The sequence below is a fragment of the Stenella coeruleoalba genome (assembly GCF_951394435.1).
Source record: "Stenella coeruleoalba genome assembly, chromosome: 5".
Lineage (NCBI taxonomy): Eukaryota > Metazoa > Chordata > Mammalia > Artiodactyla > Delphinidae > Stenella > Stenella coeruleoalba.
Genome location: NC_137150.1, coordinates 58,859,914 through 58,876,233, shown reverse-complemented (window position 1 = coordinate 58,876,233; position 16,320 = coordinate 58,859,914). Strand labels below are relative to the sequence as shown.

The window sequence follows — 16,320 nt, the reverse complement described above, 5'->3', positions numbered from 1 at the left end:
TCTTTATAAATGAAATCTATAGCTGAGGAGGACAATAGCTACATAAACATTTATTAGCTAATAAATAATTTTAGTTTTCACATACCACAATGGATCAAAGAATTAAAACATTCTTAAAATTCAAAACAAATACCAATGTACTCCACCTCTCTGGGCTTTTCAACTCTTTATCTCTAGTATCTAGCGGTGCATAAACCACAGGAAGAATCTGTACCTGTTTACTGAAAACTTGCACCTAATTTCATTTTAACCACTGGAAAGCTCACCATATAAAAGATATAAACATTAATACCCTAAGTAACGCAAATAACCACCTACTTACTCACCTTTTTTTTGGAACTCACATTTACATATCAAATCCCTTAAAATATTTAAAAGAATTGAAACTTAAAGGTCTTTATCCACCACTGAGAAGAGGTATATTCAGCCTATTGTTCCCCAAATTAAGGCAACAGTCTCTATGCCCAGTATCTTTGGGCAGACTGAATTTTACGAATGCTATTTAGAGTTCTAAATGAAAAGTATTTCAGGCTCAAGCATGCATATCTTCAGTTACCTGGGGCCAAAAACAAAATCAAGAGTAGTCTTTAACTAAAATATTACTGGTCTAATTGGGGAAACAAGTGATCATACAAGTAAGTTAAGAAGTGAAAATAAAACTAAACCATACCGAAAACAAAAACAAAAACACCAAAACCTACAGGTTAAATTCTCCTTACCATTTCTTTCTTGTTTTTAGCCAAAGTTTCCCTTGGGAGGTTTCTTTGTCTGCTCTGAGACTCAGCTCTAGAAATATAATCTGCAACTGTGACTGTTGAAGATGAGAAAAAAATTACAGGTGTTGAAAAAGTACTTCTAAAGTTTATTTATGGATAAAGAGTAATTTTACTTTTAAAATAAATTAATGGTGGGTTACCCAATTCAAAATTTTCTTAAGCTGGGTACCACCTCCAACCAAAAACTAACCCTGAAAAATGTGCCTGTGGTTTAGTGCTGACTACAGAAGATTTCAAGCTGGAGAGGCAAGGAAGCCTAGATTAAAGTCCTCTTCAACAAGAGTCCAGCCATTTGCTTCTGGTTAGTCTACAGTTGTGGGGTAAGTCTGACATAGAAATCCACAACCAAGAATAGAGAATGCAGCATTGTAAGCCCAGTGTTTGCACTTATCAGTGGGGGAAAAAATGGGGCAAACTGGGTCAAATCGTGGTGTAGCATGCTTCAATTTGAAATTTTCATCAAAGATGTAAAAGATTTACTCAGAAATTAGTTGTTCTGGTTTTTTTTTTTTTAACATTTTCTTTAAAAGCACAGTAAGATATCCAAGTGTATTTTATGGTTCCTTTTTCACATTTCACACTAGAAACCATTCTGAGTAATCTAAAAAAACTGCAAGCAAACTAAAGATGACAGAACACCAACCTAAAAATGTGGCCATTGATCATGGTGGGAAAAGGTCCACCATTAATTCAGTAACCACTCCCTTTCCCCATCTTGCCAATCTTTCAAGCGACTGACTGAAAAGGTGTTTGTGTTTACAATGGCAGTAGGGATACAGGGAAAAGACTAACGCAAAGGCGAAAAGACTAACCCACACTAACACCCTACTGCCAACCCAACTGCAACAAACTACCTCTCGTCTGCTAGTACACTGGACTGGCAAAGTACACTGCAGAACTTTCTCTTCAAGGACCTGCAACTTAGAATTCACTGATTTGAAGAAATATCAAAATAATCACCCTCTTCCTTTCAAAGTATTTACTTTCCCTCAGAAACTGATGAAGGAAAATCCCTGATTATGTGGAATACGGTGTACTTTAAATTATGGAAGCAGGTAAATTACGAAAGAATTAAAACTCGGGTAAATTTAAAGTCACTATGTACAGGAAGAGCTAGTCCATCAGGTTCAAATTATATGAAAATAAATCATTTTAATATAATAAAAAGCTGGATTGTATTTACAATTCATTTTTCTTAATCATGAATTAACATGCTAACACCTTTCTTTATAAGATCCAAGAACTTTCTAGAACTTTCAAGAACTTTCTAAAATTATACTGTTTACCAAGAAAGGATTCTGACATAGATAGAACTATTAAAATGAATCTTTTTAAATCCCAAGGAAACAACTTAATTCAGAACTAATACACATCTTTAGAAACACCGCTAAATAAAGATGTTTCATGTCTAAAACTGTCTCTTTCCCTCCAAATTATAAGAAACTCACTGTACTCATTTTGGAGCTTTATAAATGGTCATTTAAATTCACTGTAAATAAATTTATAAATACATTTAATAATAGTTTCCAAAATTGGGGAGAGGGATACTATCAAATCCACTTCATCATTATATCTACATACACAGAAGCAAAAGCATCCTATTCTAGTTTGGAGAGCACCTTAATGAATTCATTCTGTTTCCATGGTTGAGCCCTCAGTGACACCTGGAAGAATTCAGCTACCTGGAAACCCTGATGCATAGACATGCATACTGCTAAATTTGAACACGTGACAATTCTTAGAACTCTTCATCCACTATGTACAGAGAATAGTATACTTTGATACAGTTTATCAATTAATAGGCACTTAGCTGGAAAGGTAAAAATTTATCAGTGCCCCTCCCCTACCAAAGGGAGGTAAAACTAAAAATAACCTCAGTTAATTCAAAGAAAAACCTGTTTATAGCCAGTCTTTAAAATAAAAGCCACTTAAAAGTTCAAAACAGATTAATAAGTATTTACAATATCTAGAAAAAAACTGAGGCAATTTGTGCAGCATAATTTGGACTCTAGAATTTAAGGGCTCCAAAGTTAATCCACTGGACACCAGTATACTGTCATTCTTTTCTTAGTAAAGAATACTCACTGCTTAATTTATACTAAGGGCAACAAGAAATTCTGAGCAAATATTTGTTTATTTCAGAGAACGTTGACATTAACTTTGGATAGAAGCTGCCTTCGTAGAACTCCTTCCAGGGGCAAAGGAGAAAATGATGTGCTTTTTCCACCTATTGTGTGTGTGTGTGTGTGTGTGCGCGTGTGTGTGTTCGTTTGGGGGGCAGGGGGCACGCTGAGAAAGGCAATGAGTTCTAAAGAGGAAATTAGTACTTCCAAAGAACAGAGTAAAATAGGAATAAATGCAGTAAAGAACACAAATCATTGCTTAATTATTTAAAACTCTAAATTACTCAAGTTTCAATTAATACCATGCAGAAATCTCTTCCTCTTCTTTATCAAAGGTTTTACGTTATTCCCTTTATGTCCTTTGACTTAGTAATGAACCACCATCCACCTAGTTAATAAATTATGTTGTAATTTATTCTATCTCAAGCCCAACCTACTAACAGCTTAAATTTCCTTATTTGTAAAGTACAGCCAAAAAGTGTACACACTGCTATGCCAGCTTCAAAAAACAAATACAATCTCTTCATCTAAAAGATATTTCTAACACTAAAGAGAGAGAAAAGAAGAGAAAACAGTAACATTTCCTGGAACCTATTTTGACAATATTTAATTCCTTTTAAATTTACAACTATCTTTAAAACATCAACTTTTTTTCCCCCAAGAATGGAAACTAATACCCTTAACCAGTTTTCTCAAATGTCTCCACAACCACTAAACTTAAAATTCTAAATAAACATACTGGAATTTACATTCTTTATTTGGGGAAAACACAAGAATTTGCTTTGGAAAGAATGCAAAATTGATTAGTTTAAAAGGGGTTTATTTCTGGTGCACACAGTTTCTTCATTGTAAATATACATGTGATTCTCCATACAAAGGAAATGGAATTATGTTCAAGATAGTATAGACACAGCAAACAAGTTTCTTTGAAGTTACTAAAAATTATATCTACTTAAATTAACATTCTAAAACTAAGTAAGTACTATTAATTTGAATAGTTAGTAGGTGTAAGGGAAAAGGCATCACACTACAATAAACAAAAACATAACATGCATTCCTCTTACTAGGAAAAAGACACTTTCAAGTATTTTTTTCATTTATACTTTTTTTTTAAACTGTGGGTATGAGAAACCCCACAAAAATGAGGTGCTGAACCCAGTTATAGCAAGCAGGCACCATGCAAAAGCTGCCCAGTTTTGCCAATCAACCTCAATCACAATCTACAACATAGTTCCTGGGATGGCAGGCCCCAACTCAAGAATGCAGAATCTGCCAAGTGGACAAAATAACGGTATTCTCAACAGTATTTCCATGTAAAAAAATTGAGACACAACATTAGTTCAATTAGACGGGTTTACTACACATTTACGGTGTGAAGGAAGAATGCATTTTCTTAAGAGTAGTAGTCGTATTAGTTGAGTAAACAATTTATGCAATGCACATCTTGAATGTATATGCACAGGTGTACATGTAAGTATAATATATTTAGAAAGCAGACACATGACATTTTTTTTTCATGCTTGTAACCTGGTGTTGGCAACAGGTCCACGCAAGTTACCTGGCTGTCTATCTTCTGCCTGACCCCTGAAACGACGCCTGCGGCTACGATTGCGTCGCTGGGGTTTTTTTTCACTATCATCTGTAATTGCAAAGTTCACCATGAACTATTCTGACAAAAACAAAGCAAAAAACAAAGCAAAAAAAATAAAAAAACAAAAAACTTCTTTCCTTCAAAGATTTAAAGAAGGGAAAAGAACCTTTTAATTAAACAGGAAAAATAAAACAATACACATTACTCACAGGAAAAATACTTTTGTAGTTTAAAACATTCCTACTACATTAAATATGGAATTATCATCCAGAAATTAAGAGGGTTTTAACTCTTGATTAAACAAACTCTAAGACTTAATTACCATCATTCAGGAATAAAGTTTTCCTTTTTTTTACCAAAGTTAATGACATTTTAGCCCTCTGGAAATCAATTCCTACTCAGTATACACACCTTCATTAGTGTCATTTATAACATTTAAAGAGGCAAACTGAAAGCCCAATTTTGGTTTAGAACAGTAAGAGTATTAAGTGCCTTGCAGTTTGAATATTTGTATTGAAGGGCACTTTAATAAACCCTCCCAGTTTCAAATTATTTGGCTATACAAATCTGAGAACTAGACATTTAAGACAGACACAAAGCCATCTACCTCGTCTGAAGTAAACACTAGGAAAAATTCAACTTGTGAATTGCATATGTTTGGGATTTTTTTTTTAAAAAAGCTTCATACATTAACAATATTATACAATAATATATATCTTTTCCCTAAGTGCTTACATACCTAGCCCATTTTCATTAACTGAAGCTGTATCAGATTCAGTCATCCCATCCATCAGAACAGCATCTTCATCAGTCCTTCGTCTACGAGACCGCCTACGACGGTTAGTACTGTGATGAGATTCGCTGGCATCAGTGTCTGCAGTCTGATCTGATTCTGTATTATCAAGTAAGCTGTATGGATTGCTGTCTGGATCTTTGAGCACTATATGCATGTCAGAGGCAAGAAATATTTGTTTAAGAGAGCTGCAGTTATTAGGAATACTCCGACCTATATTGAACTATATCAATTAATGATAAGAAACTTCAATTTTCCCCAGGTAAAAATATACCCTCTCTGTCTTCAGATAAAATGTTTTCTGTATCACTATTTTACCTGAAAAACAACAAATATAAAAACCTTTAAATGGCAATGAAATATTAAAACAGAAGAAGGGCAGACAACTTGGCTTTCTACCATTTCTCTTTGACTTGTTTTGAAAACGTATTAGGAACTAGTATATTATTACATGCTACTTTTTACATTCACATTCCTAGCTAATCCTGCCCAGAGGCTAGAGAAATAAAAATGAAAACAAATATTCAGCTAAAATGAATCAATTCCACGAAACAGCTTTTTGTCTCCATAACTGAGTTCAATGTGGTTGCTGCTTCTTTGTGCCAATGTTAATGAACTATTTCCAAATAATACTCAACACCTGCACTCCATGACATAATAGAAATCTCTTACTATGAACTGAAGCAAGCAAAACAAGTCTACACAAAAAAGCATACTAAAAAATTTGAAATTCTAACTGGTTATAGGAAAATGTGGAAATGAATGTTGAGTAGTACTCCCATCTCCAGAAAGAAAGAGTGAAGGTGGAGTAAGGTGGGGTGAGGGTGGGAAAGGAAAGGTTTTAAGATATAATTTATAAGAAAAAAAAATACCCATCTTACCTATGTGCATTTATTGCTTCCACCAATCAAATTATAGAAGAAATTCACCTAATCACGATTTTTCCTTTCTAAGTTTCCTTTGGTAACAGCTAGCAAGCTAGCATCTTTGCAAAAGACACTAAGTTTATCCATTAATCATAAACACTAGGTAAAGTACATTTACTTTGTAATTCAGCATACTATAATTTTATAAACCTTGATAAGAGTGAACAATATACTAAAATATAAAAAACTATTTCCCTGGAAGTCTGTAAACTGAACTTTAGGACTTGAAGAATATCACGAGAACTAGAGAGTACTTTAAAGTCCCGTAAAAGGTGTGATTTGATCCAGCCTTTTTTAAAAATTTATTAAAAGTGGTTTTATTAAAAGTTGCCATACAATAATATGCTATGGATCTAGTCCATGGATCCCTGACAATTCTCAATTCTCCCCCCAGCCCATTATACTAAGCAAGAACATTCTGAATATTCTAGCTAAACTTTCACTGAGAAACACTCTATAGTGCTTTTCCTTATGTTGCTATGTGTATGTGTGTATATATATATATTCTACTATTTTCCTCAGACAGTTAAAAGAGAAACTTCCAAAAATGAGTGGCCCTGGTAAATGAATTAACGTATATGAAATTATACTGTTTACCAAGAAAGGATTCTGACATAGTATATAAAAGACTACCAGAACTGATGGAAGATTTGCCACCACGTGGTCCACCACGACCTCGACCCCCTGAAACACTTCTGCCTCTTCCTCCTGGGCGTCTCCTGCTGTCACGCTGATGCCGGCTCTCTCGGTCATCTTCTCCCGCCAATGACCAATCACTTAGCTCGTCTTTACGCTCAGATTCAGTTTCAGATGGGTTAGACAGCTCAGAGTTTGTACCTTGGGAAAGAAGAAAACATAAGCCAACTATATTTCTATTAAAGAAAAAAGTGAAATTTTTCAACATTATTTCCTGCTAATCACTGTTTAACCCTACTGATTGGCTGCTCCAAAGAAAGAGAAATAAAAATGTTAATGAATTTGAAATTTATTAACTAAGAAATAATTGAATGTTAATATTGTATACTAGTAATAAAGTATTTACCTAGTCAGATAGATTAAAAATTGAACTGTTTGGATGCGCAGAAACATGGCCAATAGAATTTTGCAAAGAACATACAAAACGTTACACATATACAATATGAAAATGCACTTAATATAGGGAAATATTTTTTAAATTTTGCCCATTTTTAGGTTTTTAACAAATTGTTAATATTGGGTTGGCCAAACAGTTCATTTGGTTTTAAGTAAAAATAAAAGACACATTTTTCATTTTCACCAAGAATTTTATTGCACAATGCATTCACTAAGCAAACGAACTGTTTGGCAACCCAATATAATAAGAAATAACCACTATCCAATATTTAAAAGCAAATTTAATCATATTTAGAAGAATGAGTACTTTATCTGCATACTGTATTCTACCATTATTTCACTGATTCTAGGCAGCACCTTTTTTTCACATTTAACATCTCTGAAATAAGAATATTTCTTACAATTGATGGTCTCATGAACTGGGAGTGTATTTTTAGTAGCTCTACATAAAATTATGTTTTTCGCACAATAATGTCTTAAGTTTGAAGAATACAGCGTTTGAAATCACTGAACAAATTTTAGGTTACTCTAAGAAAAGACAGCTTCAACCTGACAATCAATGGAGTTGAAGCCATTATCAGTGAAACAAAACTTCAGCATGACTTTAAAAGTTTATGGACTTTTTCTAACATCCCAATGGCCAAATTCAATAGTGACCTTTTAAAAATGTAAACACTGCAAAGATTCTATGAAAGCTTACATCATTATTATTATAACACAATTAATGTGTCAGATTTATATGACCCAATCACTATCATACTCATTCCCACTTCTATTCTTTGTTAGTTCTGGGATGGCATTTTTTCATCCTTTCCTCTTAGCATAGAGGTATCCTATGCTTTTCAAAAGTTCATTTTACACCTTTTTTTTTTTCCCTGGCTGCATTGGGTCTTTGTTGCTGTGCACGGGCTTTCTCTGGTTGCAGCGAGCAGGGGCTACTCTTCATTGCAGTGCGTGGACTTCTCATTACAGTGGCTTCTCCTGTTGTGGAGCACGGGCTCTAGGCACGCGGGCTTCAGCAGTTGTGGCACGTGAGCTCTAGAGCGCAGGCTCAGTAGTTGTGGCGCACGGGCTTCTTTGCTCCGCGGCATGTGGGATGTCTCTGGACCAGGGCTCAAACCCATGTCCCCTGCATTGGCAGGCGGATTCTTAACCACTGCGCCACCAGGGAAGCCCATTTTACACCGTTTTGCTTTTACAAAAGACCTCCACAAATACCTGTTTTCGCTAACCAAAAGAAATCAAAGAGGATTTCTGCTTTAGGAAAAAAAGGCACGAAGAGAAAATAGCCTTCGGCATTTGCTTTGCAGCAAGCCATTATAGAGGCAGCAAGCACCCCAAACAGTGACAGCAGCACACCCCAGCTCCTTCCTCAGGAACTAAACTCAGCATCAAGCCAACATAGTTTTGAACTGTGTCGGTGAGCATCTGTGCTTTATCTCACGTTATTTTGTGCATCTATTAGCAAGATGTGTCCTAAGGTAATTGCTTCTTCACTTTATGCCATTTCAGCTTACAAAAGGTTTCACAGGAAAACTCTACTTTCTGATAGTGTGGGAAACCTATACATGCAAATCTATCTCCTTAAGGGCCCAGTTCAATGTCTGTAGCTTCCAACCAATATAACTAAAAACAGACCTCTCCCCTTATTTCCTTAATGTGTATCTATCATGAAGTATTGTCATGTGTTGTTTTCTATTTTCTCCAGTGTGGATTTACTTCCCACTTGGTCTACAATATAATAAAGGGGAGAGCTCTGTCTTATATCTCTAAATGCCCCCAGAAGCCTAGCAACATGCATATCAATTTTCTCTTGAGATGTGAATTTGCTGCATGATTTTGAAGTTCCTATGCTGAACTCCCAAATAAGAAAGATAAACTAGAAATACACTATATTAACTCCATAGTCATTTAATGATAAAAGCAAAACACAAGAGCTCTTCAGATACACAAAATGCTACATACTAAAGTACAGGGATTAAAACGTAAAGTTTAAAAACAAGCCTACCAACTTCCTTTCTCCTTCAAAGATAAGTCTTCTATCATCTTTTTTTCTCCATATGCCATTAAATATAGATATAGCTAGTCATTATATAAGAATGGATACGTCAGACATACATTTTAAGAAAAATATAGCACGCTTCTAGTAGTGACATTCGAATCTTTGTTAAGAAATGAGTCTCATAGTAGAGAATGAATTAAAACACTTATTTTTCCAAATGACAAAAAAGAACTTTGTTAACTGATGTCATGGTCTGGTGGAATAAGGGTAGTTTATCATTTCATGAGTAGCTAAAAAAACAAAACAAAACAATCAAAAAAAACCTTGGAATGTATCAGAACTTTGGGATTTATTTACAAAGCTATATATCCTGCCTGAAAACATTACCAAAATTTGAAGTTAGATGAGTATCTCATTTTTTAACAGAAGTTCCTTTCAAATTACCTTTAGAAATACAGTGTAGTATTTAACTCAGTATCATAAGCAAAAAAATTTTCTTAGGTTTAACCTAAATCTAATACTCAAGATACTCAAAGAGGGTGTCTAAATCATAAATAGATTTCAGTAGATAAAGACAGCTATTAAGGTCAAAAACAAAAAAAGCTAATGAACTGGCTAGTGTTCCACTTCCTTCATATTAAACATTTCTGAGATGGCATAAGGAACTCTGCAGATGTAATTAAGGTTAAGGATATTGAGGTGGGAGGATTATCCTAGATCATCCAGGTAAGGCCAAATTAATCACATGGATCTTTAAAAAGTAGAGAACCATTCTCAACTACAGAGAACCAGAGATGGCAGCATAAGGACTCTCTGTAATTACTGGCTTTATCAGACGGAGGAAGCGGTCAATAAGCCAAGGAACAGAGATTGTCTCTATAAGCTGGAAGTGTCAAAGGAACAAATTTTTCCCTAGAGCCTCCAAAAGGAAATACAGACATGCCAACACTTAGATTTTAGCCCAATGACACTCATGTCAGATTTCTGACCTACAGAACTATGAGATAATAGTATAGTAAAAGCCTCTGAAATTATGATTTGTTGCATAATCAACAGAAAAATACTCTGTTAAAATCATTGCAATCATTCCAATCTCAATTCTGTAAAATATAATTTCATGAATCCAAAAAGTCAGGGTGGGGGGAGGCTTTATAAATGATCCATGAAACCAGTTCAATTTGTAATGGCTCCAACAAATAAAAAGACCTGTTTTTAACAGAATTTTAACTCATATTTTCCCCTAAAACTTCTAAAATCACCTTATGAAGATGGTTCACATCCTTTTAAACTATAGATTTTTTTTTTTTTTTTGCGGTAAGCGGGCCTCTCACTGTTGTGGCCTCTCCCGTTGTGGAGCACAGGCTCCGGACGCACAGGCTCAGCGGTCATGGCTCATGGGCCTAGCCGCTCCGTGGCATGTGGGATCTTCCCGGACCGGGGCACGAACCCATGTCCCCTGCATCTGCAGGCGGACTCTTAACCACTGCGCCACCAGGGAAGCCCCTGTTCACATCCTTTTAAATGAACACATATGCTGAACTTAATATTAACAGCTAAAGCCCCACATTTTATCAAATCCAACATTAAGTCATATTTTGTGTGCCATTTAAAGAAAATGCTGCCAATTAAAGTTGTAAGACATCATCCATTGTAACACATGTAACTTCAGAGATGTTAAATTCTTATACAGCTTATATATATATATATATTCACCACCTAAAAAACCTTCTGCTATTAACTGAACAAGAACATCTACAACCAAATTCAAATAATTTTTATTTCTCTGGAGCCTACTTTAAGTTCAACAGCTATTTCAAGAAATACAATGTTACTAGTTGGCAAAGATTCAGAGGTAAGAGTGCCATCTACTGAACAATCTGCATAGCTTTCTTCAATCCAAATGATATTCCTCCACCATTCTCATTTATTTCTGTCAACAAAAGCATTTTGCCAAAGAGTGACCTCTCATCAATAAGTGGACTTCCCAGAGGCTTATAAAATTGTTCAATGAATTCATCAACCAAAAAACCAAATCTGATTATTTGTACTAATTTGTACCTCTAAAATCATTCAATATGTACTTAATTTCTATTTAACTACTGATTGTCTTTTGTATTAAATGTGCTTTCAGGATTTTAATAGTTCTCAATTCTCAGTCCTTCACATACTGAACACAGTAACTGGAATTCTTCTTTTCAGGCTTCAATACAGGGTTAACCTTAAAATAATGAAAAAAGGGGAAGGGAAACTTGACCATCCAACTCTACAACAAATGAAAAACAGTACAAATCTAATATAACTCTGGCATCATCAGATGATCCTTTGGTTAAACATGAAATGTGGAAGTGGAATCTGCACACTGTAAAGCTTTCATGTATTTGTTTTCCCTAAATGCCTTCTATTCTGGAAAAGGTTTATGAAACTTTTTCCCAAAGCAGTTAGGATGAGCATAGGGGAGTAGAGAAGAGAGAAGAGAAGAGAGAAGGAAAGAGAGAAGGGAAGAAAAAAATCAGGTCACTGCTAAGATCCAAGTCCAAATGCAGAAAAATGGAACAACTCCAAAGCTGAAGACAAACTGAGAAATTTAGGATTAGAGAATTGCTGACAATCACCATCCACTGGTTCCTTCCTATATAGGTTAAGCCCCATCCTCTCAGTGAAACACATTTTAAAAAATGTTCATTTATAAAATGTTAACTAGGTTCTAACTTTTAAAGCTCTCATATTATTGAAATGCTGTATTTCACAAAATAATTCCAGATGTGAGATATTAATATTCAAAACTGCCAAATGAACCAATATAGTATATTTTAAAAACCAGTACAGATTTGCTATATGTAATCATGGCACAGTGATTAGCATATTTTTTCATTTTTACTTTTCCTAGAGGGTAGGCAAAAGATAAATCCTAGTAATATCACCACCATCACTAGGTTTTTATTGGAAAATGTATATAATTGTACAGGGAAAATACCTGAGAAAACAAGTTGCATATATATTTATTCTAAATATTTAGAACAAACATGATCATGAGCTATAAACTTAACAAAAACATGTTTCATTTCATTACACACAAACCTTTTACTTGAACACTATAAACCTTTTACTGTCATTAATATAAAGCATGCTGTCACTATCAAAACATGTACCTCGGAACTATCTCCTGCCCTCAACGCCAAGATAAAGTGGTGAACTAAACAATAATAAGCAGGACTTCCCCGGTGGCACAGTGGTTAAGAATCCGCCTGTCAATGCAGGGACACGGGTACGAACCCTGGTCTGGGAAGACCCCACATGCCACGGAGCAACTAATCCCACGCACCAAAACTACTGAGCCTGCTGCGCTCTAGAGCCCACAAGCCACAAGTACTGAGCCCGTGCGCCACAACTACTGAAGCCCACACGCCTAGAGCCCATGCTCCGCAACAAGAGAAGCCACCACAATGAGAGGCCTGCGCACCACAATGAAAAGCAGCCCCCGCTCGCTGCAACTAGAAAAAAGCCCACGCACAGCAATGAAGACCCAACGCAGCCATATAAATAAATAAATAAATAAAATGAAATAAAAAATAAATCCTAAAAACAACCCAAAAACAATAATAAGCAAAATGTATTGGACCACCGAAACCACTACCAAAAAAAAAAAATTTTTTTTTACCATAACCGGAGGTGTAATTAGGGCCCCGACGACCTCTGCCTCTTCCACTATAAGACCTAGAACCTTGTACAGAAGAGACGGTACTTTCATCAGTGGCATATCCTTTCTCTTTTTCAGGCCCTCTGGTGGAAGAAGGTCTGAAACCCATACCAATCTGTCGTAGCTGTTCATCAATCTGCAGGCGTTCCATTCTTAGCTGTTCTACTTCCTATAACCAAAACAAAAAAGGATAAATCTTACATGTGTTTTTTTGTCTTCTTAAAGCCCAGAGCTTGAGCTATATTCCAGTCCTACAAATGAAAGAAGCTTGTGATCTTGGGCAGTTATTCAGCAAAGTATAACTGTATTCCTAGTGAACACAATTTACAAGGTCATTTGCTAATTCAATTCACCAAGCACTTACAAATGCCTTAGCATCATGTGCCAACCATGCTAAGTGCTACAGGTATGCAAAATAAAAAGACAATGACTCTTCTCCTTCAAGGGAATGTTTACACACAAGCATTAGAATAACCTAGGGGATGTTCAACAGACAAGTGCTGAAATAACCTAGTTAAACAGCTAATAATTACATAAAATTACCAGATCTAGCCTTCCAGGAGTAAAAACTCTGCTAAATGAGGTAAGGTACCATTTATGACAGGTACTATTAATAACCTACTTTCCTATCAAAATAATGACACTTGAGTTGTGACCTAGATGAACTGGCAGACTTGGTCATTCAGAGAATGAGGTCATTACAGGATGTGAAGGTAAGGTGTCTAGAGAAAGCTCTTGGCTAAAAGGCAGAGTATTGGAAAGATGAGTTTTAAAAAAAGGAATGACATTATCAGGGGTGCTTTCAAAATATTAACACAGCAGCCAACGATATGAGTGACTAAAAGGAAAACATAACTAGAGACAGAGCAGTTGAGATACTATAAACAAGAAAAAAACAGCAGGAATAAGAAGAGTAGAAAATGACAATTCCAACTTATAGGGAATTTCTTTTCTAAAACCTTTTCTCTTTATTCATCAACCCAGACAGACTATATTAAAAACAATGGTTAAGGATTATCAACTGATATCTATGGGGGTAGTACACATGATTCAGAGAATATCAGTTACCAAGAAAGCCCACCTTCATTCCTGGTTCTGTGTCCTATCTGCATCAAACACAAGAGTGACCATGTCTTAAACAGTACGGAAAGAAATGTAAAAGTACAGAGGGAAAGAGAAAAAATGTACACGAGGCCAATCATTTTACTACAGCAAAGGACTTTTAATATTCTCACGCAGAAAGAAAGGGCAATTATGAAGCTGAATTAACAAAAATATTTAAAGACTTAAAATTTATTACAAATATAAAGTTAAACGTGTGGAGCAACATGATATGAACACTATACAAACCTTTAGATAAGCAATATGATACTCTAAAAGAACTTGCACATTTCCAATGCTTTCTTTAGTGCCAACAAATACAAATGGAACCATCCCCTGTAAGAAAACACAACATCCTCAGTATTTAATATTTATGTTTTCTAATTTCTAATTCAATCTAATCTTTTAAGTATATAAACCAACTTTTAAAGAAATTTACCATCAAACTGGCATGAATTTTCAGACTAGATATATCACTTTAGTAGTGCTTTCCTTAAAAACGTAATAAAACCCATTAGCCAGGTTATCCCTATATTATGTGCTCAGATAGCAAAACTTTCAACATGTGTGTAATGGAAGGAGTACTTCGTGATCATTAATAGAAGCATCATCTACAGACTCTCAATATTTACACAATGTAAAGAAATTACTGATATGGGCAAGTAGTCACCAGTTATTGAAACAAATGAAAGGATTAACCCAGACCTGGTTTACTTAGCTGAATTTCAAAAGAGGAAGGTTTAAAAAAGTGAGGAGGAGAGTAAGATAATTTTTTTTTCCTTTATAGAAGTAAACTTCCAGCTTCCTACTGGCTAAGGGCAATGAACAGATCCTAAGTAAACACCCAATCACAGTGTCTTTCCTCATTTTCTTAATTTTACAGAATAGTTCCTAACAGTTATCTAAATAAACTGGCTTAACTTTGGATTCTAAATATGGAATTAAGTGTGGCTTAACTTTTTATTCTATGTAAGAAACTACTATGTGACTTATTTTCAAAATTTTTTTTTTTTGTGGTACGCGGGCCCCTCACTGTTGTGGCCTCTCCCGTTGCGGAGCACAGGCTCCGGACGCGCAGGCTCAGCTGCCATGGCTCACGGGGCCCAGCCGCTCCGCAGTGTGTGGGATCTTCCCGGACCGGGGCACGAACCCGTGTCCCCTGCATCGGCAGGCGGACTCCCAACCACTGCGCCACCAGGGAAGCCCCAAAATAATTTTTTAAAAATTTAATTGAATTTTAGTATGGGAGATCAAAAAGAAGAAATGGACCAGGGCAGGTGCTAAGGCTACAGTACAGAGCACAGCTATCATGGAGCTTAAAGCGAGTGACTATAAGGAAGTAATTACAACCAGGAAGGCATGAAACAAGGGACTCTAACTTAAGCTTATTAGGAAGTCAGAAAGTCTTGACAGTGTCCTCAAAAATTCACATGCAGAAAACAGAGGATATAAAGTGAATAAAAAACACAGGGGAGGGGAAAAAAAGAGATCTAAAAAGTTTTAATCACATACTGTATTTCTGGGACTATATTATTTACGTTCATTATTTAATGTTCATTAAAAATTCACTTTAAGAAATATCCCAATTCTACAGCTGAGAAAACTATTTGCTCCCAGCCAATTTCATATCCAGTTACTTAATTCTAAACAACATCCACGTGTTAACTGCCAGAACCTATGCTAAGGAATAGGATAAATAAAGTCCCTGTTCTAAAGGTAATCACAATCTCAGAAAAGATAATAAACCTTCCTGTAATAATCTCATTGTACAGCATTAATGATATGAACTTTAAAAGCACAGGAATATTAGGTAGAATGTGAATTATGCCATCCCAGATGTGGAAATTTAGGGGAATTCATTAAGAGTATTATTGTCATTTAAAGCCAATATTAAAAATAAATAGAATTTTACAAGTAGATAAAAACGGTAAAGTCTTTCCGAACAGCTGATCTGCAAGGATTAAGAGAAATAGAATGCCTTGACCCCCAACTGGAGATAGTAACCAATAGTTACCTCCAAAGAAAAGGAGCAGTAAAAAGGCATCCTTAACTGCACGTATTTTACCGACTATTTTAATAGGTATTATAACCCATTAAAACAAAAAAACTGGAGTAAAGAGTAAATGATTATTACTGAATATATGAGTTTACATCTAAGTTATTTCAGTGAAATTTCTAGATTTAAAAATATTTTTTAAACTGATTATTTATAGTTAACA

General features: G+C 35.3%; 1 protein-coding gene across 4 annotated transcripts in view; it reads right to left on the bottom strand.

Moving 5' to 3' along the window:
- The window catches only part of FXR1 (FMR1 autosomal homolog 1), a 56,577-nt gene that overhangs the window by 485 nt on the left and 39,772 nt on the right, over positions 1 to 16,320 (bottom strand). The window contains exons 11-17 of one of the 4 annotated variants that reach the window (XM_079923394.1): positions 14,351 to 14,437; positions 13,112 to 13,169; positions 12,962 to 13,024; positions 6,843 to 7,046; positions 5,230 to 5,430; positions 4,458 to 4,538; positions 720 to 811 (exon numbers count right to left, since the gene is read on the bottom strand). In XM_079923394.1, coding sequence (XP_079779520.1) covers positions 720 to 811; positions 4,458 to 4,538; positions 5,230 to 5,430; positions 6,843 to 7,046; positions 12,962 to 13,024; positions 13,112 to 13,169; positions 14,351 to 14,437 — 786 coding nt within the window. Of the gene's footprint in view, positions 1 to 719; positions 812 to 4,457; positions 4,539 to 5,229; positions 5,431 to 6,842; positions 7,047 to 12,961; positions 13,170 to 14,350; positions 14,438 to 16,320 lie in introns of all 4 variants that reach the window. The other 3 variants (XM_079923392.1, XM_079923393.1, XM_079923395.1) reach the window with 3 other exon arrangements.